This window comes from Scyliorhinus canicula, chromosome 16 (assembly GCF_902713615.1).
Source record: "Scyliorhinus canicula chromosome 16, sScyCan1.1, whole genome shotgun sequence".
Taxonomy (NCBI): Eukaryota; Metazoa; Chordata; class Chondrichthyes; order Carcharhiniformes; family Scyliorhinidae; genus Scyliorhinus; species Scyliorhinus canicula.
This window is the reverse complement of record NC_052161.1, coordinates 136,024,944-136,051,351: the sequence shown is the minus strand read 5'-3', so window position 1 is coordinate 136,051,351 and position 26,408 is coordinate 136,024,944. Positions and strand designations below refer to the sequence as shown.

The window sequence follows — 26,408 nt, the reverse complement described above, 5'->3', positions numbered from 1 at the left end:
GGTTTTGTTAAGTTTTAACAAAGAAAAAAGGGGTTATCTTCTACTTGTTTGGGAGTACAGAGTTTAAGTATTGCCAATACTATTAACATTTTCTTATATATATATATATATAGGACATTTTGTAAGAAATTACCAATAGTGTTGGCAAAGTGGGCTCTGATTGGGTGATGGTGTTGCCATGGAGAATGCAGCATTGAACATTTAACTGCCTGGCTTTCTTCAAATGCAAACTGGGCAGGTCTACTCTGACCAAGGCCTGGGGAATGAATGAACCAGGCAATGAGTGTTCCCTCAGTTTTAAAAAAAAACTTAAAATAAAGCGTTTTGTGTGGACATGTTCCTCCACGGTTCGTGGAGGTTGGTGACTTGATTGGCTTCAGGCTGAATTTGGTGGTCCTGCTGGTTTAAAGTTGCAGCGGGATAATTTCTCTTTTTCTGAAAGTAGCAGCTGTGGAATTGATTTCTTTCTTCTAAATCTCTGCCTGTGGCACAAGACACTTGTGGTGTAGGAGCACACACCGACGTTGCCCCTTCAGTGTATCAGCTATATGTGTTTTATCTAATAATAATCGCTTATTGTCACAAGTAGGCTTCAGTGAAGTTACTGTGAAAAGCCCCTAGTCGCCACATTCCGGCGCCTGTTCAGGGAGGCTAGAACGGGAATTGAACCTGCGCTGCTAGTCTTGTTCTGCATTACAAGCCAGCTGTCTTAGCCCACTGTGCTAAACCAGCCCCTAACTACTCCAAAAAGCTGGTGCTCAAGACATACAAAAGCTGGCCCTGTCACACTTTTCCTCCCAACTACCCAGTGATCCAAATAAGGTCACGACCAGTATATTCCAATTGTAACTTAATCAGATCATGGGTGGAATTTTTGCAATTTGAGACGAAGTGGGTGACTCTGAGGACACCTGTCCCACTGGCCAGAATGATGGAATCCTTCTGCGCTTGGAATCTCATTAGTTATGCATAGGCAGGGTTTCCTCCGACTCTCCTGACAGGCTGGCAGCTGCGGGTTTGAAGGTCCTGGCGCTGCATTTAAATTCCAGTCCAGCGCACTCCCACCACTCACTCCAGCCCACCTGCCTTCACCAGACTATGCAAGATGATCAGCAACCCAGAGGGAAAAGGCTAATAACTTCAAGAATTCTATTCTTCAATTCAGCTATCTTCCTCTTGAGCCCATCACCTGTGAGGTGCCCATACCCACCACATCTGGAGTCATCCATACTGTTCCAGTAAACAATGTGGTATCCCTTTAACCTACTTGTGAGCATTTCATGCAGGCTTATCGGAGTCCAGCATCCTTCCCCTTGGCATTTCCTCAGTTTTCCATTGCTCGTTATCTCATCCAGTTCCTTGCCCTTCTACCTGCATTGTGAGCCCTCGCCCTCCCACTCACCTTTTTTCATAGACCATCTTCCACATATCGACCCCCCCCCCAAACATTTGCACTCCACCCGGGGTCGAACTTCATACCTTTGTTGTAGTGTCTGAATGAGTCCAACAGCACAGTCATAGACACTGGTGTATGGCACAAGAGGGGGGGGGGGGGAGAGAGAAGAAGATCCCTGTACTGGGGGGGGGGGGGGGGAGGGGAAGAGAAGGAGATCCCTGTACTTCCCAAACCCGGGCGCAATACTGAACCGAGATGGTGACATAGGAGGATTCATGGGTCCAGCAGTACAGTGGTGTCCATGAAGACCAGCTTGGCATGGAATTGGAGGGCAGGAACTGGTCTGTCCTGACAGAGTGGTGAACTATGCATCAGGGGCAGCACAGCACTGTGGCAGAAAGGCTTTGTTGCACTTAACCACAAGAGTCACTTACCAGCTGAGGGCCACCTTGTGCACGCCACTCTTTAGCAATCGAGTTTGACGCTGACGTGATTTCCTGCTGCAATGATGCAAGATTGAAAGTCCTGACTGGCACTGGCAGACAGCTGTTTTAATGAACATTCATGAGATGCAAATTGCACCCTGCTAGCAGGGTGACTGACCCGCCATTGGGAAAACCACGTAATTTTATGCTGGGAGGTTTCTGTTTTTTTGGGGGGGGGGGGGGGGTGGGGGAGGCTCCTGCCAGGCTTCTCTGTGCCTGCCTAACACCAAACATGTGGGTGAGTTGGGAGAATTTCACCCTATGTCTGTGAATCTCTCTCAACCAGGGTCCCGTTGTTAAGTGATTGTCCAGTGATTTGTCTCCACTTAGGTGAGTATTTGAACACTGTGCTAATGCAGTAGGAGATGTCGTTTATTCCCATTCCCTGAAGCCATTGGCATTTGCATTGTCACAATTGACAAAACCATACCTCTTGAAATCATCTTGATGCTACTTTATTCCCAGTTAAGTTTTTTTTTTCAGGGCCGTTAACAAGAGTCTCTGGAGCTCTTAACAGTATCACTGCTCTGCCCTGCCCTGGACTCTCCTGTGCAGCTCTCTCAGCAGATTCTGTTGTGAGATCCTCTCTGATAAGTAAGCTGCCTGTTTGAGTCTTTGGCAATCTCTAACTTAAAAAAAATTGATCTTCCCAGTTCACTTGCCTTGTTTACCAGCAGCTGCAAAATCGAAGCAATCTTACTCCCTGGTTTGGGGTCAAAAGTACGTCCCTGGATGGCATGTCACGCCAATTCTACGTGCAGGGCATGTGACCTACTCTCTGCTGCCGCTTCTGGCCGGAGGACTCCACGCAGCACAATCTGTATCTCCATTTAAAAGGTGGCAGCGGCCGCAATTCTCCATGTAAATGCTGGTAGCGGCTGTTGCCACTTCTCCCGCGATCGGGACCGCTGTGGGAACGGCGGGGCTGATCGCTCCGCCACCCTCCTGACGTCCCGATTCTCTTAAAAACAAATGTTCTTTTTAATTCTTAAAAGTGTACATGAAGGGATTGTAATTTTTTGTCCTGTCAAGTTATTTTTTTGGGGGGGTACGGAGCAGGGATTTAGATGTTACAACTCGAAAAGAAGCAGCTGTGTTGGCTGGCATCAAATAATCCACTGTGAAATAGAAGAGTTATAAATAGACTAATAATGTTGATTATTCCCTCTCTCTGCTCCTCTCTCCTCAAAATCTATCCACGAAAATTAACAAACTTCTGGTCACCTGTCCTAATATCATCAGCTGTGGCTCTTTTTGAAGTGCCGTGAACCATTTTACTTTATTTCAAGTGCTGTACAATGAAAGTTGTTCTTTACACTGAACGGGGCAAAATAAATTAAACATGGCTTGGCCATAATGCCCTCCACAGTTGAATAGCCAGTTTACACACCCTATTTAGCCTTGTATGTGAGGCACTCCGAGGATACCGGTACCGGTGCCTTGCATGTATATCCCAGCAAGAACTAGCGCCCTCAGGAGAAAACAATAGACAAAACAAAATCAAGAAGATGTACTTTGTAACCTGTTTGCTACTTTTTGAATAGACAAATTGGTTTTCAGACAAATTGAGAAAGGCACGTTTGGAGTCTTCTGCATGCTTGGCACTTTTGTAAATGTTGAAATTTGCAACAATACTAAACATGGCCAATATAGTTAGGATGTTGTTTTTTTTTTAACCTTGGCAGCACCAACTAAATAAACAATAGTTCAGTGAAATGGATCTCTAGACATGTCTAATCAGCCAGATGTTGCTTGAACTTCTGTTGGTTTTGTAATGTGCAAGTGCTGTTTGAATGAAGGTTTTAAGTTCACTGAAAATACAAATCTCCGTTCTATACTGCTGTAAATGAATTGTACCAGGTTGGAGCATAATGTTGAGCGGCGTTGAGTAAACTGGACAATGAGATAAGATCATTGACTGAGCATGGGCAGAGCTGATATTTGTTTACTACAAACAAGGTTTGCCATTTATATAGCATCTCTTAACATATCAGAGCCTCCAAGGTGCTTCAAGGAGGTGTAATGTGACATATAAATAGAGGTGGAGCAAAGAAGGAGTCATTAGGAGGGATAATCAAAAGTTTGGTCAAAGAGATAAAGACTTTGAGGCGTTCATGAAGAGAATTCCATTGTGGGGCCTAGATCACTAAAGTCACAACTGCCAATGGTAGGAAGAAGGGCAGATATGCTAGGATAATAGGACTACTCCAGCATCTGCTATTCTTTACTGTGGCACTTTCTGCTTTGGGTTTATTTAAATTAATATAAATGAAGGACATGAGAACAAGTTTCAACACAAGTCTTTTTTCAGCATTGCCTTTTTAATGCTCTGTTTCAAATATTTAAACAAACAAAAGGCTTGCATTTATTCACCACCTCTCATGAGCTCAGAACACCTCAACTTGCTTCACAGCTAATTGAGTACTTGTGAAATGTAGTTACTATTCCAACGTAGGAAAATATGGTGAGCAAATTATGCACAGCAAAATCCCATAAACAGCAATGATATAATCCGAAATTCTAGTTTTCATTACGTCGATGCATAAATATTGGCCGGAATGTCAGGAAAAATCCCCTTCTGGTCTTTGAATAGTGCCAAAGGACCCTTTTGTATTTATCTAAGAGGGCAGAGGGGACCCTGATTTAATGATCCATACAGGACTCCCTTATTACTGTATTTAACAAGTAGATTCTTTGTATCAGTGGCATGCTAAGTTTAGACACTGTATTCCCTTTTAAGCATGGATGTATCATGTAGTTTAAACTAGTCGTTTCCTTGTAGAATCAATCACCGCCTTGCTATTATAAGCCTGATGTTCAGTGTGCTGTATGCTACAAATCCACAATGGTACCAAAAAATCCCACACAGATTATGTGCATCAGGCAAAGAATTCAAAGTAGCTTCACACTATCTTTTTTTTAAATTAAATTTAGATTACCCAATTATTTTTCCAATTAAGGGTCAATTTAGCGTGGCCAATCCACCTACTCTGCACATTTTTGGGTTGTGGGGGCGAAACCCACGCAGACACGGGGAGAATGTGCAAACTCCACACGGACAGTGACCCAGAGCCAGGATCGAACCTGGGACCTCGGCGCCGTGAGGCAGCTGTGCTAACCACTAGGCCACCGTGCTGCCCTGCTTCACACTATCTTTAAAAAAAATAACTCCGCAAATGTGATGGGAAATTTAAAAAAAAATGTAATTGTGCAGAATTTACAATGTTGTAAATGTTGTTTAAAATAAATTATTTCATTCAGATTTTCAGTTTACAACCATATAAAATATTCAACCAGATTCATACAATATATACAAAATATCCCCATCCCCCATAAAAAAATTTAGTTAACAATTTTCCAGAAAGGCAGCACAGTGGCGTAGTAGGTTAGCACTGCTGCCTCGTGGCGCCGAGGTCCCAGGTTCGATCCCGGCCCTGGGTCACCGTCTGTGTGGAGTTTGCACATTCTCCCCGTGTCTGCATGTGTTTCACCCCCACGACCCAAAGATGTGCAGGGTCGGTGGATTGGCTGCGCTAAATTGCCCCTTAATTGGAAAAAAATGAATTGGGTGCACGACATTTACAAAAAAAGAACAATTTTCCGGAATAACACCAATACAACCATTTATGTACAACATTAAACAGTATTCCAACCTTTCCACCCACCCCCACAAACCCAAAAGAAACAACAACTAATCCCCAATGCCCTCCCCCCCTCCCCCCCCCCCCCCCCCCCCCCTCCAACATCTAATGGTGCCCAACTCTCTGAAAAAGAAAATAAACGGCTGCCACCTGAGGTAGAATCCTTCAGCCAACCCTCTCATTGGATACTTGATTTTTTTCTAAGTAAAAATTCCATCAGGTTGCTGAGCCCAGCTGCTGCACTGGGCAGGGACGAGGACCTCCAGCCAGTCAAGATTCGTCTTTGGGCTATCAGGGAAGCAAAGGCAAGAGCATCTGCCTTTGCCCCTCTTTGTTACTGCGGCAAGTTTGAGGTTTCACGTCGACACCAAGAATGCCCGACATGGTGCTGAAGAAGGAGACCCAAACGCTCACGAGCCCAGGGCAGGACCAGAACATATGTGTGTGTGATGGGCAGGGTCTCCAGAGCACCACTCGCACCCATCCCCTGCATCTGCAAAACTCCCACTGATTCGGGCCCTGGTCAATTGCACCCTATGCATCACTTTGAATTGTATTGGGCTGAGCCGTGCGCACAAAGAGATAAGAGTTAATTTTGTCCAACAGGAGCTGATCTGTTGCCATCAGCTGGCTGTAGATCTCTCCCTCTTGCTTGCTGCCGAAATAACTTTGTCCATCAATGAGGGAATGGGGGGGGGGGGGGCAGGGGCAGGGGCAGGGGCAGAGTGAACAAAGCAATCTCCTTGCACACACAATTTTCTACCTGGTAATATCGAAACTGGTTAGCTCTTTGGCTCACCCCTCTCCAGCCACTCCTCAAAACTCAGTAACTTACCATGAACAAAATGTTCGTTCCCAATTATTGAGACCAACATTGCCATTGCACCCAGTTTGAAGTGCCGTCAAAATTGTCCCCATATTTTCAAGGTGGCCACCACCACCGGATTAGCAATCCATTTGATTGTGGAAAACGAAAGGGGAGCGTAAGCAATGCCCTCAAGCTGGTATCTTCACAGTTATTCTTCTCCATCCGCGCCCACATGTACTCCGTCCCTCTATGCCACCCCCATACCTTTTCAATATTTGTCGCCCAATAATAATGTAACGGTTGGGTGTAATGCAAGATCCCCTGATTGTCTATCCCTTTGTAAAACAAAAAAACCCTACGGATTTGCGGGGTTTCACCTGCCCAAATGAAAGACGGATCATCTTATTATCTCTATCTTTGGAGGATATTAATTTGAATGATTGGAACCTTCCAGCCAAAGTCAGCAGCAGACTATCCCATCTTTTCAGGTCCTCCTTTACTGCTCTAACCACTGTAACCTCTGTAATGAGGCCTAGTTGTGGGCCACCCGGACCCCTAGGTAACGAAAGTTGGACCTGGCCAGGCGAAAAGGCAACTTTCTCAAGTCGGCTCCCCTTCCTGGGGGATTCACCGGAAAACTCTCGCTTTTACCCAGGTTCAATCTGTACCCTTAAAAGGAGCCATAACGCTCGAGCAGTTTCATTGTCGCCTCTGTATTGGGAGAGAGGGTCCTTCACATACAGTAACAGGTTGTCCGCATATAAAGACACCCTATGCTCCCTGCCCCTCTATCTATTCTCCTCCACTTTGTGGATGACCTCAGTGCGATAGCCAGAGGTTCAATAGCCATCCCTGTCTTGTGCCTCTTCCCAGTCAGAAGTATTTCGAGTTTAAATCATTTGTATGGACACTACAATGTTTCAGTGTGATATCTTTGTTCCAGAAAAAATATGTTTAGTTATAAAAGTCAGCAGTGCCTGCTAAAGCAGTATTCAACAATTTGGATTTTTGAAAATAATTTTGAACCTCAAACTTGGGGTGAAATTCTGTATTGATACATAATTATGCATATTATTGGAATTTTATCAGCAATGTAATTTTGTCTCGAGGTGAAGCTGAATGCTAGTTATTACTTGCACAGTCAAACCTTTGGTACGGGAACATTTTATTCATTCTGCCATGGATCCTGCTTTTTTTAGTTGCATGTATTAGTATTTTTGATTTTAAAATCCAATAGAACTAATCCATAAAATGCACTTCAAATGTATAATAACCAATGATCTCATCAGGTCCAGGCAGACTATTCACACAGGGGTGACAAGGGAACAAAATTCAATGAACATTGCCAGAGTTTTCCGTGTCATAGACAATTATGGTGTTAATAATCTTTCAATCATCTTTTGTCTATTGTAATAGTGGAAATCTTTGCAAAATGTAATATACACTGAATTTATAGGTTTCATTAGAAGTAGACGCAGGAGAGTTTCTCTCTTTGCTCTCTCACAGTTTCTGTGAGAGAATCTCTGATTTTATATCATATAAAATATGTTTAGTCCCATATTTTTACAAAATACAGTACAGGTTTATTTTTCACTTGCACATCTCGTTGCCTCAGTCACCCGTAAGCAGCTAATCGTAAATGCCAACAGTGCTTGTTGGTTACCAAAGAAGGTTTACATTGATTTAGAACATTTCAATTTTGACCTGGGGTAACATATTAGTATTTGAAAAGTCAGGACAAGTGCCTGAAAATTATGCCACCTTTGCACTCAATACTGGTATATCACTTATGGGTTTTAGAATCGTTACAGTGCAATGCAGAAGGAGGCCATTCAACCTATTAACTCTACACCGACACTCAGCAGAACAATCTGGTCAGTGCCGTTCCCCGCACTATTGCTTTAACCCTACAAGTTTATTCACCGTAATCTCCCATCCAGTTTTCTTTTAAAATGATTGATCATCTAAGTTTCAAACACCGTCATAGACAGCAAATTCCAGGTCGCATAAAAGAGTTCTTGCCCAATCTCTTACCCAGGATCTAAAATTTATGAACCCTTGTCTTTGCACCATCGGCTAATTAGAGCAACATTTCTTTGTTGAGAACCTATCAATCACGTATACCTCTGTAAAATCTCCCCTCAATCTCCTTTGTTCCAAGGAAATCAACACCAGCTTCACCAACCTAACCTTGTGGCTAAAATCATTCATCACTGGAAAGATTCTTGTAAATCTCCTCTGCACCCTCTCAAGGACCTCATGCTCTTCCTAAAAGTGTGGTGATCAGAACTGGATGCAGTACTTGAATTGTAGCCTAATTGAAGCTTTATAAAGGTTCAGCATAACCGTGCCGCATTTGTACCCAGTTTCTCTATTTATGAAGCCTAAGATTCCGTATGATTTTCTAATTACTCTCTTAATATGTCCTGCCACCTTCACGAATCTGTGCGTGCGAATCCCAAATGCCCCACTGCCCCAACACATTCTTCAGCACTATGCCGTTAAGCCTGCATTACTTCTCCCTATCCATTTTGACAAAATGCACCACCTCATACTTCTGTGTTGAATACCATCTTCTACTTGTCTGCCAGCCCAGCTATAATAATGATCTTTATTGTCACAAATAGGCTTACATTAACACAGCAATGAAGTTACTGTGAAAAGCCCCTAGTTGCCACATTCCAGCACCTACTTGGGTACGCAGAGGGAGAATTCAGAATGTTCAAATTACCTAACAGCTCGTCTTTCGGGACTTGTGGAAGGAAACCGGAGGAAACCCACGCAGACACAGGGAGAACATGCAGACTCCGCACAGACAAGACCCAAGCCGGGAATCGAACCTGGGACCCTGGCGCTGTGAAGCAACCACTGTACTACAGTGCTGCCCCTAATGTCTTGTTGCAATCGATTTATATCATCCTCACTGCATGCCGGACTCCCAATTTTGCTATTATTGGTAGGCTTGTTTTAATTGAAAATTAATAATTTTATAATACTGGACTTGAATCATATTTTAGATTTTTATAATAAATTTTGACCTGCACTTGAGTCACCACTCAACCATAATAATACTGTGTGTGTATTTGGTCTGTCAGTATTGACATTGACTGGGAAATGTGATTACAGGAAAGAAATGTGCTTGTTTTATTAGCATGGCCATTCCACCTAACCTGCACATCTTTGGACTTTGGAAGGAAACCGGAGCACCCGGAGAAAACCCACGTAGACACGGGGAGAACGTGCAGACTCCACACAGGCAGCATAATTACATTTTTGACTTTAAATTTAATTAAAATAACCTGGTGTTCATGCATTTAAGCCAAGGGAATTTAAAAAAAAAAGGTGAATGTTTGAGCAGATTGACATGAAGGGTAGCAATATAGACGGATGGTGTACCAAACATCGAAACATTTTGTGTCAATGTCAAGTATTCTACGGTTAGGTGTCCCACACCCAGATGCAGAATAAAGTTGCGCAGTACTGCCCCAATAATATGTCCAGCTCCAGCATCATAAGAGGGTTCCCTACTGGGGCGACAGAGGTAGGCACTGCTGCCTCACAGAGCCAGGGACCTGGGTTTGACTTCACACTTAGGTGCTGGTGTGGAGTTTGTACGTTCTTGCCGTGTTTCCCTGCGTTTCCTCTGGGTGCTGTGGTTTCCTCCCACAATCCAAAGATGTCCAGGTTAGGTGGATTGTTCATGCTAAATTGCCCCTTGGTGCCCAAAGATTACTCTGGGTGTGTGCCTAGGTAAGGTGCCCTTTCGGCCAGTCAGTGCAGAGTTGATGGGCCAAGTGGCATCCTTCAGACCTGTTGGGACCCTGGAGATTGTGCAAATTGTACTATACATGCATTGCCAGGGCCTAAGTAAGGTGCCCTTTCGGCGAGTCATTGCAGACTTGATGGGCCAAATGGCTTCTTTCAAACCTGTAGGGATCCTGGAGATTGTGCAAATTGTACTATACCTGCATTGTCAATTTTCCCAATGCCATTAAATCTACCTTATGCCAGTCAAGCTATATTAATACTACCATCGCTTATCCTATGCCTTGTTAATGACCCAACCATCCATGGTGTGAAGTCTTCTGATGCGATTGTCAGTGTTAGAAAAAGGATATATGCTTGTTGAGCCGACTCATATGATATTGGTGGAATTAGTCCCCATGTTTAATTTGGTATATTTTTAAAACGAGTACTATGCTTGGAAAACTTTACATTTATCAGCGTTGTAATAGTACAACTACCACAAATTGATGCATGGCTAATTTAATAAATTATACAGCATCAGCGGGTGGTGGGGTGATGCAGTGGTTAGCACTGCTGCCTCATGGCGCTAAGGACCCGGGTTTGATCTCGACCCCGGGTCGCTGTCCATGTGGAGTTTGCACATGCTCCCTGTGTCTGCGTGGGTCTCACCCCCACAACACAAAACGACGTGCAGGGGTAGGTGAATTGGCCACGCTAAATTGTCCCTTAATTGGAACAGAAGAATTGGATACTCTAAATTAAAAGAAAGTTATACAGCACCAGTTTAAAAACAATATCATTTTCTGCCCTTGAGTTTATTGTACAAGTGCTTTCTTTAGTTGTTTCAATCAATAGGAGTACAATTGCCAAAATCATTTGGCACACTGCAAGACTATTGCTGCTAATGTGCAAAGCTGCAATCATTTTAAGTGACGGTTCCTGCCAACAGTTTTAATGTGATGCGACAATACATTACATCTTAGAAAATTTGAAACACATACTGTTTTGCTAAATATATCATGTTATGTGCCCTGAATAAGGCACTGCCCAGAATCAAGCAGTCATCTGCACCAGAATATCCCACATTTGATTGCTGTTCCTTGATGAGCCAGTAGGAGCAGTAGTGGGGTTATTATGGCTCAGGGTTGTGCGGACAAGGGTGGGGAGGGAAAAATTGACCAGAACTTCCTCTACTGATGACAGTGGTCAACTAGCTTGCTGACATGCGTGTGGAATCTTACCTTAGCAGGGACTGGTTCCTTCAGGAGAGGTTTAAAAACTGCGCTGGGGGTAATATAAAAAAAATTCAATATTCTTTTCTGCAGCCAACACTGGCTTCAGTGCGGATGAGATTTAATTGCTCCTTAAATAAACCGGCATGCAAACGGTACCAACCTTTCAAATTGTGTTTGCCATTCTTTTTTTTACCTGCACAATCGAACATTTTTATAACCTTATAACCTTCATCTATTATCTCATTACAATAATTTTGTCTGCCCTTGTCCAATTTCAGTTCTGTTTCTCAACACTCTTCACTTTAACAAGCTTGCTAAGCAACACAGCTTGTTTAAATATTAATTTGGTTGACAAATGTGATATGCTAATATAAGAAGTTGCCTGCAACTGAGTCATTGTTTTAGCTCGGCAAGCAAAAAAAAAATTATACGTTGGTGTTGTTTAAAAGCCAGCAAAAATAGCCATATCTTGTTAAATTTGTGATACTTTCTGCAGCCAAGTGGAGTAAATTTTAAAAAGAACCACAAATTGCCTAACTCTGAAATAAATAAAGTAATCTGATCAGTGTAGCAGTTGTTTGCACCGTCAGTTTAATAATGTTTTAAATGCTGCACTGTGGTACGTTTTTGTTTTGGTCCCCTTCCAAATCGGCATTTGGCTTACGAGTGCTGTCCAGCTAGGGGATTTTACACCAATCCTTTCTCCTCCTCCTGCCACCACCCACCCCAGAAGACCAACTTTTACTATGCTTAGTTTCCATTATTAAATGTTGGCACAAGATTTGAAAGACTACAAAGGTTTTTTCTGCTTTTGAAATATTTGAGTTATTTACGAATCGTTGACTTTACACAAGTGGTGATGCATTTGTTATTGTAAATCACTTTCTGACGTGAAGTATAAAATGGTGCCCAGAAGACTACATGCATGCCATTTTGGTGACTGTTCAGGTATGCAAACAACCCTAAACTATAGTTTTGGAGCTATTTTGCATCTAGTAATTTCACAGGTGTACTATCAAGATTCTAAAAGACTCAAAAATAAATTCCACGTAATTTCAATATGTGTTTAAAATTGTATTGCAGCAAGTGGATTTTTGTGTTGCAAAGTTCTGTGAGCCAGTAATTCCCATCTGCACTGCCTGTTGGAAAGATCATGGCAGCACAGGGGTTAGCACAGCTGCATCAGAGCTCCAGGGTCTCGGTTCAATTCCGGCCTCAGGTTGCTGTCTGTGTGGTGTTTGAACTTTAAAAAAAAAACATTTAGAGTACCCAATTCATTTTTTCCAATTAAGTGGCAATTTATCATGATCAATCCACCTATCCTGCACATCTTTGGGTTGTGGGGGCGAAACCCCGTAAACACTGGGAGAATGTGCAAACTCCACACTGACAGTGACCCAGAGCTGGGATCGAACCTGGGACCTCGGTGCCGTGAGGCAGCAATGCTAACCACTGCGCCACCACGCTGCCCTAGTTTACACTTTCTCACTGTGTCTGCATGGGTTTCCTCTGGGTTCTTCGGTTTCCTCCCACTGTCCAAAAAAGAGCAGGTTAGGTGGATTAGCCATACAAAATTTCCCTTGGTGTCCAAAAGGTTAGGTGGGGTTACGGGGGTAGGGTGGAGGTGTAGGCTTAAGTTGGGTGCTCTTTCCAAGGGCCGGTGCAGACTCGATGGGCCGAATGGCCTCCTTCTGCACTGTAAATTCTATGAAGCAGCAAGTGAAGCACTTTCTCACAATTCCCTTGTCCCGTTTCTTTTCTTAACCCTCAGTACGTTAAAAATCTTGCAATTTCAGGTTCGCTGCAGAAGCTCTTGCATGACATTGTATCCCATAACCTTTTTTTATTAAAAGTTCTGAAATTTTGCCAGAACAATTGCATTCCATTTAAAACGTTTTATGGCTGGTGCTAATTATTGGGTGTTTTATAAGGCTGATATTTTTATTATCGTCTTTTTACTAATAATGACTCACGGATCAGAGACACGTTGATGCATGTATTTAAACATTCAATTTTGTCTCTGTTTTGGTTACTAATGTTACTACTAAAAACAACTAAGTGTTATGTATATATTTCTATCAGGAACAGATCTGGAACCAGTCAGTGTGACTTGGACTAATGTCACCATTAGGGGTAACCCAGATTTAGCAACTTTCATCAGCAAGATGCTGCTGAAATTTGGTCCATAGAACATCACAATCCTGTTATGTTAATTCACCACAATTGGCAAAAGGTTCTTGAGCCAATCAGCTTGGCTTCTGAATTGGAAGGATAACATTTGGCCGTAACTTAGCAATTCTTCTATTGAAAGGTACAGAATGTACTTTAGAACTTTAATCCTCCAGTAGAAACTATCTTGGCATTTGCAAAAAACTTTCCCAAAACTCCACTTATTTTTAATGGAAAACATTTGGTTGTGATGCAGTTCGATATTTCTGATCTGTCACCTCTTACAATTATCCTAGAGCCCTTCAGTAGATGGCTTCAAGCTTTCATTCAGTATGTAACATCAGAGTTTGCATTATCATTAACATAACTCATCGACTTTCAACTGTCATTTCCACATGACCCTGTCGAGGAAAATGACTGAACTCTACTTAATCCTTATCCCTTGGCTAAATAACATAATTTTGGCATTACTTTCATCTCAACAGATTGTTCTTGTTTTGTTCCGCTCAATTCTAACCCTCTGAAATAAAATGCAGATATGAACCAAGCTCATAAAGTGAGGACTTAAAAAAAAGATTCTTTTGGGATAATGGCCCATAGCTTCGGCAGATTGGTGCTCGGCGGATTGCCCCTCTCGCCCAATTTACCCACGCTGGGATTTCTGAAGCCCCTGTCTCGCCCAACCGTGCTCGCTCAGGCTGGGCGAGACAGCAGCACCGAAGCGCCCCCCTGTCAGCATCTTAAAGGGGGAGTTTCAAAGGGACAATATACAGGGTGCAGGTGAGTTATGATGTTTAGGGAATGAGGGGAGGCAGGAACTCGTTTTCGTGGGGGTTGGGCTGGGGATGGGGTGGGGTGGTGTGGTGGGTCTCCTGGGGGTAGTGTTTGTATTGGATGTCTTGTACGAGGCTGGGTCTGGGTGTTTAAATCTTATTCTGGAGTTAGAAGTCCGTCTCCCTCCCCCCCCCCCCCCCGCCTAACTCTTTCAGAGTAACAATCAGGGTAAAACTGGCAGAATCATCCAAAGTTAGCAATTTCAATTGCTTCTGTCAGATGGTTCCCAGCGCAGTGCAATAGTCCAGAGGAAGGTAGTGCTTCTGGGTAATGGCCGGGTACACCCTTGTGTGGCAAATTCCTAAAGGGATTTTCAGCACATCATAGGGTTACCTCCTAAATGCGATGATGGGGGACTCCAAGGTTATGGGCGGTGAGTTTAAAAAAAACATGCATTTATGTGGCATCTTATCACATCCTTATCGCATCCTCCAGACATCCCAAAGTACTTTGCAACCACTGAGTAAAACCAGTTTGTTTATAAAATATATTTTATTGTATGCATTGTTGCGTGACACATTTTTAGTCTTAAAAAAAAATCCAATCATTGGATTAAGCAGTGTAAGTAACAGAGTAATGTTTGGATTTGGAGCACAAAATAATTTAAATTATCAGCAACTTTGAATTCAGGACTAAAGTTGCCAAATAATTACATGCAAGGCAGTCTCCTGGACATTGCCACTTTCACTGTGCAGTTCCTGCATATGGCAGCTATTCTGCCAGATCAAAGATAAATTATTTTCCTTCCAAAATTAATGCCTCTAGTCTACATCTTACAGAATATTAAAAATGACTGAATGATGAAGCAAGATATATTATCTGTCTTTGGCTGCACATTATTGCCTTTGATCAACCCAAAATTATAAAGGTAGCCAAGCAGCTTGGATCCCTAACTGTTAATGTGCCATTTGCTGTCTACTTTCCAATGTTTTGAATTCTATGTATGTTGAACTACTTTTTGAAGCTTAAATCATCACTTTTTTCCATCCCCCAAATGAAGTGATTGTGGCAAACTGAAATTGAGCAGTTATCTTGGTGTTTAAATAATAATTTCATCAGTAAGCTCAGTATGGGTGACTGACTTAATAAACGTGCAAATAATTAAAATGTCTTTGTGTTCCCTGCCTTTGTTTGGAAAAACGAACTCTAATATTAGTTTGGTTCCATTCAACCGATGGTGGATTAATGCTCAAGCTATGGAATTGTATTTGCATAATTTACAGCACAGAAACCAGCATTAGGCCCAGTCCGCCAGTATCAGTCTTTATGCTCCACCTGAAACTCGTATTTGGCATAAAATCACCTTGTTAACACATCCTTCCACTCCTTTCTCCGTCATGCACTTATCAATCTTCCCTTTATATGCATTATGCGTTTCTGTTCAACTGCAAAAAAGTTGTACGTTATTTACAGCACAGAAAAAGGTCGCCCTGTTCAACTGGTCTTGGCATTTATGCTCGAAAGAAGGCTGCTCCCTACCCTCTTCATTTAACTCCATCACTATATTATTTTTCGTGTTTCTGCCTCGGGTGCTTATCTAGCCTTCATTTTACTCCACATGGTAACAAGTTCAACAAGTTCCTTATTCTAACACTCTTGAGTAAAGAATTCCTTAACGGATTTATTAGTAGATTATTTTACATTTATGGTTCCTGGTGTCAGACTTCCCCCACAATTCATTTCTGAATTTTTGCAATTCAATATGCAAATACTGATTCAGGTGTCGCATTCACCTGCTTCAGTTCCTTGTGCTTGATTTTATTAAGTGTAGTTACTTCATGGAGGATGTTGTGGGAGAGAACACAGGTATTTGGCTGTGGTGTACTTCACTCTCCCACTCACGAGTGACCAGATGGAGAATCTTTGGAGTTTTAAAACAAGAGCTTTATTACAAGCTATAGCAAGAGCTCCAGCACTCCAACCAGTGGTATGCTAGAAAGCCCTAGTTCAAGGTTTACTTAGACAGTTACAGTTTTGGGTTCAGTTACAGGAAATTAGCACATACCAATCAAAGGTGTACATTTATTTCAAAATTAGATATGCCCATTCACAACTAATAATTAGGATTACATGGTGTATAGTCATTCAATTGCAATTTGGGTACATCTACTTAATATCATCAAGCACATATTTTTCTCTGTTTATCTAATAACTTGCAGGCATAGGTCTGATGAGAATATATTTTGACCAGTAATGCATCAGCTCCCTTCCCCATTGTTCCTTGTTGTAGTGGATACACATGAGCTACAGCTGCAATGTTCAGTTGAATCCTTGTATGCGAATTGTGTAAATAAAGCATTCTTTATAATTTAGTGCTTGATTGTTATCTGTAGACAGTCTGAGCTGAAACTGTTTTCTAATCACTACTTTTCTGTCTTTGAGGATTTCACAGTTAGCAGTTTGTGTGATGTTTTAGCTTGTATAATTTTTAACCTTTTCAGAGAGATAAAACCAAGTCATGATTTTTATGCCAAATATGAAAACATGCTAGTTCCTAATTTCCCGTGCTATTGATAAAGGTCTTGGCTTCAACATGAAAGAAGATTTCCTAACAAAGTATCAGAGAAATGCAAAATCATTTTATTTATGACATCACATAATGGGAAACATATGTGTATCACCTGAGTGTTTTATTGTACAGTAAATATCAAAAATGCCTGTTCTGTAAAGCTTTGTGTTTGCAAGCCAAGCCGAAAGGTCTCCTGGGAGTAAGATACAGAACTATGATTGATGTAGATTAAACAAGTATGCTAAAATTTACAGCAATAGTAACATTAAATTGACTTATCGATGAGATTGCTACACAATGTAGGCATTGGACTAAATGGATGATAGTTAAATATAATAAGAAAAAAAATTCTGCAAGTTTGAAACATATTGAAGAAATTGTTAACCTGTTATATAATTTAATAATGGTATGAGTTTGAGACTTAGACTTTCTTTTCTCATAACTTCTGTCTTCTCTATTCATGAAGATGCTGGACTCCTGCTGGACTATGACTCTGTAGGCTGAAGTATGGCTGCAATACCTTTTCCAGGTGATAATTAATATGTGTGCCTCAACAGTTAGTATTGGCATACTGTTCTACTGAAGGGGAACCATATCCAACTCTGCCCCTAGTCTCACAGACGTGCACTTTGGAGAAGATTCATGAATTGTGAGCAAGATTGGGAATACTATCCATTTTATTTCCCTTTCTTTCCTTCATTGTCTCCTCGTTCGATTATCCTCCAGTTGCAGAGAGGCCAATTACAACATCCTTTTTGCTGCGCTGGTTGAGATTAACCAGTTCATTATAGACTAGCAATTGAACCTGGGACCTTCCTTGTCAGTATAGCATAGCCGTTCACCGGATAAAGTCGTCTTTCAGTTTTAATGAAATCCTGATCAATTTCCTCCACACCTCTTCCCAACACGTGTCATTAAGTACACCAGAGTACTTGTCATCCAACAATAGTGGAAGGAATAACATTCAGTATGTAATAATAATTGGTATATTTTATCACAAGATTTTCCAATAAAGATACGGTTAAATAAAATGTGTTCTGTTGGAGCAAAACTCCCTGAGGAAAAAGAGTAGCTAAGTAATGAAGCAAAGTTTGAAAAGTTCTTCACTCTGAGGTAGTGTCTGTTTATATTGATCCTTTATTGCACTGGGACATCATGCACTAGCTGTACTTCCTCTTGCTAAAATAGATGATAGCATATTTGAATACCACATAAATCCACACTTTCATTTATTGTGGTCTCATTTAACTGGCCTTCAAGAGTTGTTCCAGGCAACCCTGTGACAAAATGCTTGTAAAGTATCTTAACACTTGCCTTAAGTAGGATGATTATTTTGGGTAGACTTGCCATGTTGGTGAGAGCTGCACATAAAAACGGTCTGGATTATATTCAACAACACAGCCAACTACTCTGTTAGTTATTTTCTGGAATGAAGAAGCTAGGCTGGCGGGGAGCAATATTCACTGGAAATCCTACTACCTTTGTGGATCATTAAAATTAATGAAAAGATCAGACTTCTATAAACACTGCTTGGCGCAGGCATTTTAAATGAACATGCATCTAATCGCTAAGAACTGGACAATTGCCAATATTTCATATTGATCCACCTTGCAGTTTGTCCTCACATTTACTTACTGATGGATGAGGTTGGGATCTTAAACTCTTCATTTTCTGAATTGGGGCTTATGTTTTGTCTCTCACACTTGCTCAATCATTACATTGTTCACATTTTGTAAGGCCTGACAGTTCCAAAACTAGAACATGGTACTGCCTCACCCCTGATTGCCATTTGTTTCTGGCATTCCCTTTGGGGGTAGATTTGGCTAGAGAAATAATGATGATTCAGGAAGTTCCTGGTGATTTCAGCTGAGAAATGTCAGCCATATCATATTTTGACTGGATTGCCACGTTCTCCTGACCAAATATCATTGGACAGGAAATTTCCTATAGAGCCATGGTATATCTTGCCACCTTAAAGATGCTGCATAAATATAAGATGTTGTTAAAAGGAAAATAATAATAATAATAATCGCTTATTGTCACTAGTAGGCTTCAATGAAGTTACTGTGAAAAGTCCCTAGTCGCCACATTCCGGCGTCTGTTCGGGGAGGCCGGTACGGGAATTGAAGGAAATTCTATTGATGAAGATTATAAATTTTAAAAAATGATCGCAAACCCGTGAATGAACATTGGTTTCTTTTACAATGGTTTAGTTTTGGTGTTACAGATCCGAGTTACAGTATAAAAGGAAAAATCCCCATCATTTCTTGTATACATATTCAGAGATGGAACTTATTTCAAAATCTAATTATCAAAAACGCAACGTGGTATATGCACATCGGTTCATAGTTATGTACACCAATGTAAAATTTCCATTTAATCCCAGAGTCACTCATTTATGCTTAAATCCCATTTTTTCCTTGATGTTCAAAATTGCATCGCAATAAGCAGATTATTGTTTTGCAAATGCCTGAGTAATTTCAGTAATTTCTGTCCCTGAGAGGGCGGCACGTGCCGCAGTGGTGAGCACTGGGACTATGGCGCTGAGGACCCGTGTTCGAATCCCGCCCCTGGGTCACTGTCCGTGTGGAGTTTGCACATTCTCCCCATGTCTGCATGGGTTTCACACCCACTACCCAAAAATGTGCAGATTAGGTGGATTGACCACACTAAATTGCCCCCTAATTGGAAAAAGATAATTAAGAACATAAGAACTAGGAGTAGGCCATCTGGCCCCTCGAGCCTGCTCCACCATTCATTGAGATCATGGCTGATCTTTTGTGGACTCAGCTCCACGTTCCGGCCTGAACATCATAACCCTTAATCCCTTTATTCTTCAAAAAACTATCTATCTCTATCTTAAAAACATTTAATGAAGGAGCCTCAACTGCTTCACTGGGCAAGGAATTCCATAGATTCACAACCCTTTGGGTGAAGAAGTTCCTCCTAAACTCAGTCCTAAATCTACTTCCCCTTATTTTGAGGCTATGCCCCCTAGTTCTGCTTTCACCCGCCATTGGAAACAACCTGCCCGCATCTATCCTATCTATTCCCATCATAATTTTATATGTTTCTATAAGATCCCCCCCATATCCTTCTAAATTCCAACGAGTACAGTCCCAGTTTACTCGACCTCTCCTCGTAATCCATCCCCTTCAGCTCTGGGATTAACCTACTGAATCTCCTTTGCACACCCTCCAGTGCCAGTACGTCCTTTCTCAAGTAAGGAGACCAAAACTGAACACAATACTCCAGGTGTGGCCTCACTAACACCTTATACAATTGCAACATAACCTCCCTAGTCTTAAACTCCATCCCTCTAGCAATGAAGGACAAATTTCCATTTGCCTTCTTAATCACCTGTTGCACCTGTAAACCAACTTTCTGTGACTCATGCACTAGCACACCCAGGTCTCTCTGCACAGCGGCATGCTTTAATATTTTATCGTTTAAATAATAATCCCGTTTGCTGTTATTCCTACCAAAATGGATAAGCTCACATTTGTCAACATTGTATTCCATCTGCCAGACCCTAGCCCATTCACTTAACCTATCCAAATCCCTCTGCAGATTTCCAGTATCCTCTGCACTTTTCGCTTTACCACTCATCTTAGTGTCATCTGCAAACTTGGACACATTGCCCTTGGTCCCCAACTCCAAATCATCTATGTAAATTGTGAACAATTGTGGGCCCAACACGGATCCCTGAGGGACACCACTAGCTGCTGATTGCCAACCAGAGAAACACCATTAATCCCCACTCTTTGCTTTCTATTAATTAACCAATCTTCTATCCATGCTACTACTTTACCCATAATGCCATGCATCTTTATCTTATGCAGCAGCCTTTTGTGTGGCACCTTGTCAAAAGCTTTCTGGAAATCCAGATATACCACATCCATTGGATCCCCGTTATCCACTGCACTGGTAATGTCCTCAAAAAATTCCACTAAATTAGTTAGGCACGACCTGCCCTTTATGAACCCATGCTGCGTCTGCCCAATGGGACAATTTCTATCCAGATGCCTCGCTATTTCTTCCTTGATAGATTCCAGCATCTTCCCTGCTACCGAAGTTAAGCTCACTGGCCTATAATTTCCTGCTCTCTGCCTACCTCCTTTTAAAAAAAAGTGCTGTCACGTTTGCTCATTTCCAATCCACCGGGACCACCCCAGAGTCTAGTGAATTTTGGTAAATCATCACTAGTACATCTGCAATTTCCCTAGCCATCTCTTTTAGCACTCTGGGGTGCATTCCATCAGGGCCAGGAGACTTGTCTACCTTTAACCCTATTAGCTTGCCCATCGCTACCTCCTTAGTGATAACAATCCTCTCAAGGTCCTCCCCTGTCATAGCCTCATTTCTATCAGTCACTGGCATGTTATTTGTGTCTTCCACTGTGAAGACCGACCCAAAAAACCTGTTCAGTTCCTCAGCCATTTCCTCATGGGTGCTCTAAATTTATTTTTAAAAACAAAATTCTGTCCCTGATATTCATGACCAGAATCTTTAAAGAATATGCCACAATGGATTTCTTTAGGTGTCTCTAACTAATCTAACTAATGTGTGGGTGTGGGCCTAGGTATGGTGCTCTTTCAGAGGGTTGGTGCAGACTCAATGGGCCCAATGGCCTCCTTCTGCACTGTAGGAATTTTGTGATTCTAATAAAGCATATTTATGTTCATCCTATACTCTTATCTGCCTATCCTGTTCATCTCTCGACAGTTGGTGTATTTTAATTGACTGCAAATGCTGAATGGGTGACCAGGTTCTTTTCAACAGGCTGTGCAGTAGTTGGAAGTGTATAAAATAGTCTTCCTAACCGTTGGAAGCATGATTGCAAAAATGCAGGATTTTACAGACATAGAAAAACAGATTTACTGACTCGAGTAGGGATTATGTAGAAATGTGATAAGGGCGACTGAAAACTTTTCAGGTTGTAGTTCTGCTTGGTCTTAAGTATTTTTGAAACTGTGCTAAACAGCTTAACATAAGAACTAGGAGCAGGAATAGGCCATCTGGCCCCTCGAGCCTGCTCCGCCATTCAATAAGATCATGGCTGATCTTTTTATTGATTCAGCTCCAATCACCCGCCTGCTCAGCGTAACCTTTTATTCCCTTTACTATTCAAAAAAACTATCTATCTTTGCCTTAAAAATATTTAACGAGGCAGCCTCAACTGCTTCACTGGCCACAGATTCATGACCCTTTGGGTGAAGACGCTCCTCCTCAACTCAGCCTTAAATTTGCTCCACTTTATTTTGAGGCTATGTACCCTAGTTCTAGTTTCACCCGCCAGTGGAAACAACTTTCCTGCTTCTATCCTATCTATTCCCTTCATAATTTTATATGTTTCTGGAAGGTCTCCCCTCATTATTCTAAATTCCAATGAGTACGGTCCCAGTCTACTTAGTCTCTCCTCAGAAATTAATACCCTCAACTCAGGAATCAACCTAGTGAATCTCCTCTGCACACCCTCCAGTGCCTGTACATCCTTTCTCAAGTAAGGAGACCAAAAGTGTACACAGTACTCCAGTTGTGGCCTCATCAGCATCCTATACAATTGCAACATAACCTCCCTGATTTTAAACTCCATCCCTCTAGCAATGAAGGACAAAATTCCATTTGCCGCCTTAATTACCTGCTGCACCTGCAAACCAAATTTTTGCGATTCATGCACAAGGACACCCAGGTCCCTCTGCACAGCAACACACTGCAATTTTTTACCATTTAAACAATAGTCCATTTTGCTGTTATTCCTACTAAAATAGATGACCTCACATTTAGCAAAATTGAACTCCATGTGCCAAACCCTTGCCCATTCGCTTAAGCTATTTATATCCCTCCGCAGACTTTCAGTGTCCTCTGCACCTTTGGCTCTACCACTCATCTTAGTGTCACCTGTGAACTTTGACACATTATACTTGGTCCCCAACTCCAGATCATCTATGTAAATTGTGAGCAATTGCGGACCCAACGCTGATCCCCGAGGCACACCACTAGGCACTGATCACCAACCAGAAAAACACACAATTATCCTCACTTTTTGCTTTGTTAGCTAACCAATCCTCTATCCATGTTAATACATTACCCATAACACCGTGTGCCTTTATCTCACGCAGCAGCCTTTTGTGCGGCACCTTGCCAAATGTTTTCTGGAAATCTAGATACGCCACATACACCGGTTCCCCATTGTTCACCGCGCTCATAATGTCCTCAAAGAATTCCACTAAATTAGTCAAACATGACCTGCCTTTCATGTACAAATTAGCCCTAAAGCAGAACATTCCAACAAAACGAGTCAGAGGTTGTTTAACTGCGTAACTTTTAATTACTGTTGAATCTACGGACTTGATTATCATATATATTGTGTAGTATCCACTAATGCCAGAACCAGTTGTAATGACCCCAGTGGTTGAATAATCCACTGACTTTCATTGTCAAAGCTCATGCATTTAATAGAAAGTTCATTGAGCCCTGGAGGATGCCCATCAAGCATGGAACAGCATCCTAGTTGGAACCATTGGGGACAAATTGGGAATAAAATTGCAAGGAGAGGGAAACCAGATCATTGGCTTAATCACTGGCATTAAGATATTACATCTGCTGATGTACTTCTGCATTTCATTTTAAAATTTTTTTATTATAAATTTAGAGTACTCAATTCAGTTTTTCCAATTAAGGGGCAATTTAGCGTGGCCAATCCACCTACCCTGCACATCTTTTGGGTTGTGGGGGCGAAACCCATGCAAACACGGGGAGAATGTGCAAACTCCACACAGACAATGACCCAGAGCCGGGATCAAACCTGGGACCTCGACGCCGTGAGGCAGCTGTGCTAACCACTGGGCCACTGAACTGCCCTGCATTTGATTTTAATAAATCTTTAGATTCCACTATATTGTCAGTATTTCAGCTCCAGAAAACTTTAAAAAAATCAGTACAGGCAGTATTCATTAGCTGCAATGTTCTCAAAAGGCATAGAGGCTGTTGCTATAACATCGGGGGTGAAGGACCCTGAGACCTCACATTACACAGGCTTACACAACCAGAATGTCGTGTTCAACCTGAAAACCCTGCTATTTTAGTCATAAAATGGCAGGTATCCATTTAGTTCCTTTATTGGAAGGACCAGGACAACTGTTTGACACCATTAAAATGGAGTGCTCATTTATATACTGCCTTGTTGCATCGCTTAATAAAGCCCAAAAGCACTTAAGATATTAAGAATTACTATGGAATTGAGGTCAGCGTTATGCAGATGAATGTGACAACCATTTTGTGCTCCAGAATATCTGACAAACAGCAATGAGATGAGTAGTTAATCTAGTTTTGGTGATGTTGGTTTGAGGGAAGAAAGATGCCCAGGCCTCTGATAGAATTTTCGGTTGCTCTTCAAATAGTACCATAGGATTTTTAAAGCGTGTCTGAAATATGAAAGAGTCAGATAGAGTCTTGTTTTAACTCTATGACAATGCAGTGCACTGTTTAAGTTTCAACTTGGTCCACACACTGAAGGCCCGGAATGAGGCTTGAACTCATGGCTTAATGACTTAAATGAGCATGCTATCAAGCTGACTGACAATAGGTGACAGTGCAACGCTATTAGCCTGTAATAAAATCTGAGCGTCATGAAACAGATCAGAGGGAATTCATCACTGGTTATTAGGTTGATACCATCATTTTCTCCCTGCCTATTGTGAGTGGCAGCGGAATCAAAGATTACTGAATCACGTTTAGGTGAAGGTTATTAGAATTTGGCAAGGATATACATTTTTAATCTATAACGATCAGTATTGTTATTAGCACCAGTGAAGTTTGATTGCTATGGGAATATGCTGGTTAGTGTGCAAGCACATTTACAAAGAAATACTTTGGTCCTTTATTCTGCGGTGGTCCTAATCTTTGTCATAGTTGAAGCTGAAGCAATTATCAACCGAGAAGATGGAAAACATAAGTGGTGTCTTTGGATCATCCAGTTGTTCACCTGGATGTCTCTATCTTGATCATAGTTCTTACTTGGGTTGGGGTGAAAATGACGAGTTCCCTTTGTCATCATGATGGGTAGTACTTCAATCCTTTTCTTCACTTGTTCTTTCTTTCCCAACCTCCTTCAGAAAATCAGAGTGGATAGGCACATATTGGGAAAGTACTGTTTTGTGAATATAATTTTGTAATCTGTTCCTGTTTTGTTTCTTTTTTTCCAGTTACTAACATTTTGGGGTTGTTGGAGTGGCTGGATTTTTTCTGGAACTGAGCATTAAATTCAGAAGACTGAAGCCCCGGCTTACTGTCTACCTTTCACGGAGGCCAAGCCGTGAGAGGACAGAGGAAGGAACGTGGCGAATCATGACAGCAGATAAAGAGAAAGATCGTGATCGGGACAAGGAGAGAGATAGAAGGGAGAAACGAGAGAATGAACATTCCAGGCCACGTCGCAGCTGCACTTTGGAAGGAGGTGCTAAAAATTATGCAGAAAGTGACCACACTGAAGACGAAGAAAATGACAAAGACAGTGCCACTAATGAGGAAGCTGGGAAAAAGTCAAAAATAAAGAAACCACCGAAAAAGAAATCGCGTTATGAGAGAGCGGAGACGGGTGATATAACTTCATTTGTAACAGAGGATGATGTTATCTACAGGCCTGGAGGCAAGTAGTACTTCATGATTGATTTTTTGGGATAATGTTAAAAAGACAGTAATGGATGTCAAGATTACACGGTATCATTCTTGTCAGGAGGTTCAGATGATGTCATGAACTTCGAGTATAACTTAAGCCATCTTTAATGGTCACTTAAGCCGCAATTTCAGATTATGGCCTTGAAATCACTTGGTAGCTCCTTGCTTCTCTTTCTCCTGTCAGTAATAAGGTATTGTGATGACGTCGCCTCCATGCAGTTAACTTTACCAAAGGTTGAATAATTGTCTTAATTATTTGTAGTTTATTAAAATATTTTGCAGTTTGATTCTAAGAAAATATTGCAGTAAACGGTCAAAGGTAAGGTTGCCACAGTCCCAGATGACCGTAGGTTGGTTTCCCTTTTGAGGGCGAGAGCTGACTGGTGGTGATTTAACCTGCGAATCATCACACCTCCGGCGAGGGGCAAGGTTTTGAAGGCAGGGTCTTCATGAATAACCTCATCCAGTACAGGAATTGAACCCGCGCTGCTGGATTGGCTCTGCATCACGAACCAGCTGTCTAGCCATGTGAGCTAAACCGACCCCGACACTTGCAATAGATGATAACTTAAATGTAAACTCAATGTTGGAATATTTTTGCGCCCAGTAATCATAAAGTAGAATGTAGTAAATAGCCATTTGACATTCTCATCAGTATATCAGAAAATCCCACTACCTCAACATGTTTTCTGCATGGGGCATGCTAAAGAATTTTGGGCCAGAAGCCAGATTTTGAGTACATATACTCAGCATGTTAATTTTTAATCCTCGATCCTAAAGAGGATTGAGATTTTATTTTGGTTTCAAACAGGAAGTTTCTCACACATCAATATAATTCCTTGTCTGCATGAACATTTCTCTCTCCCCACCCGCCTCCACGTTTCAGCACTGATCAAGTTATTGTC

General features: G+C 41.7%; 1 protein-coding gene across 8 annotated transcripts in view; it reads left to right on the top strand.

Annotated features, from left to right (window-relative positions):
* The window catches only part of rerea (arginine-glutamic acid dipeptide (RE) repeats a), a 626,626-nt gene that overhangs the window by 139,141 nt on the left and 461,077 nt on the right, over positions 1 to 26,408 (top strand). For 7 of the 8 annotated variants that reach the window (XR_005457454.1, XM_038773781.1, XM_038773783.1 and 4 more), the window contains exon 2: positions 25,032 to 25,474. Coding sequence is in view for 7 of the 8 variants with exons in the window: in XM_038773781.1 (XP_038629709.1) it covers positions 25,174 to 25,474 (301 nt within the window). In the remaining variant the exon portion in view is untranslated. Of the gene's footprint in view, positions 1 to 25,031; positions 25,475 to 26,408 lie in introns of those variants that run through there. The other variant, XM_038773782.1, reaches the window with a different exon arrangement.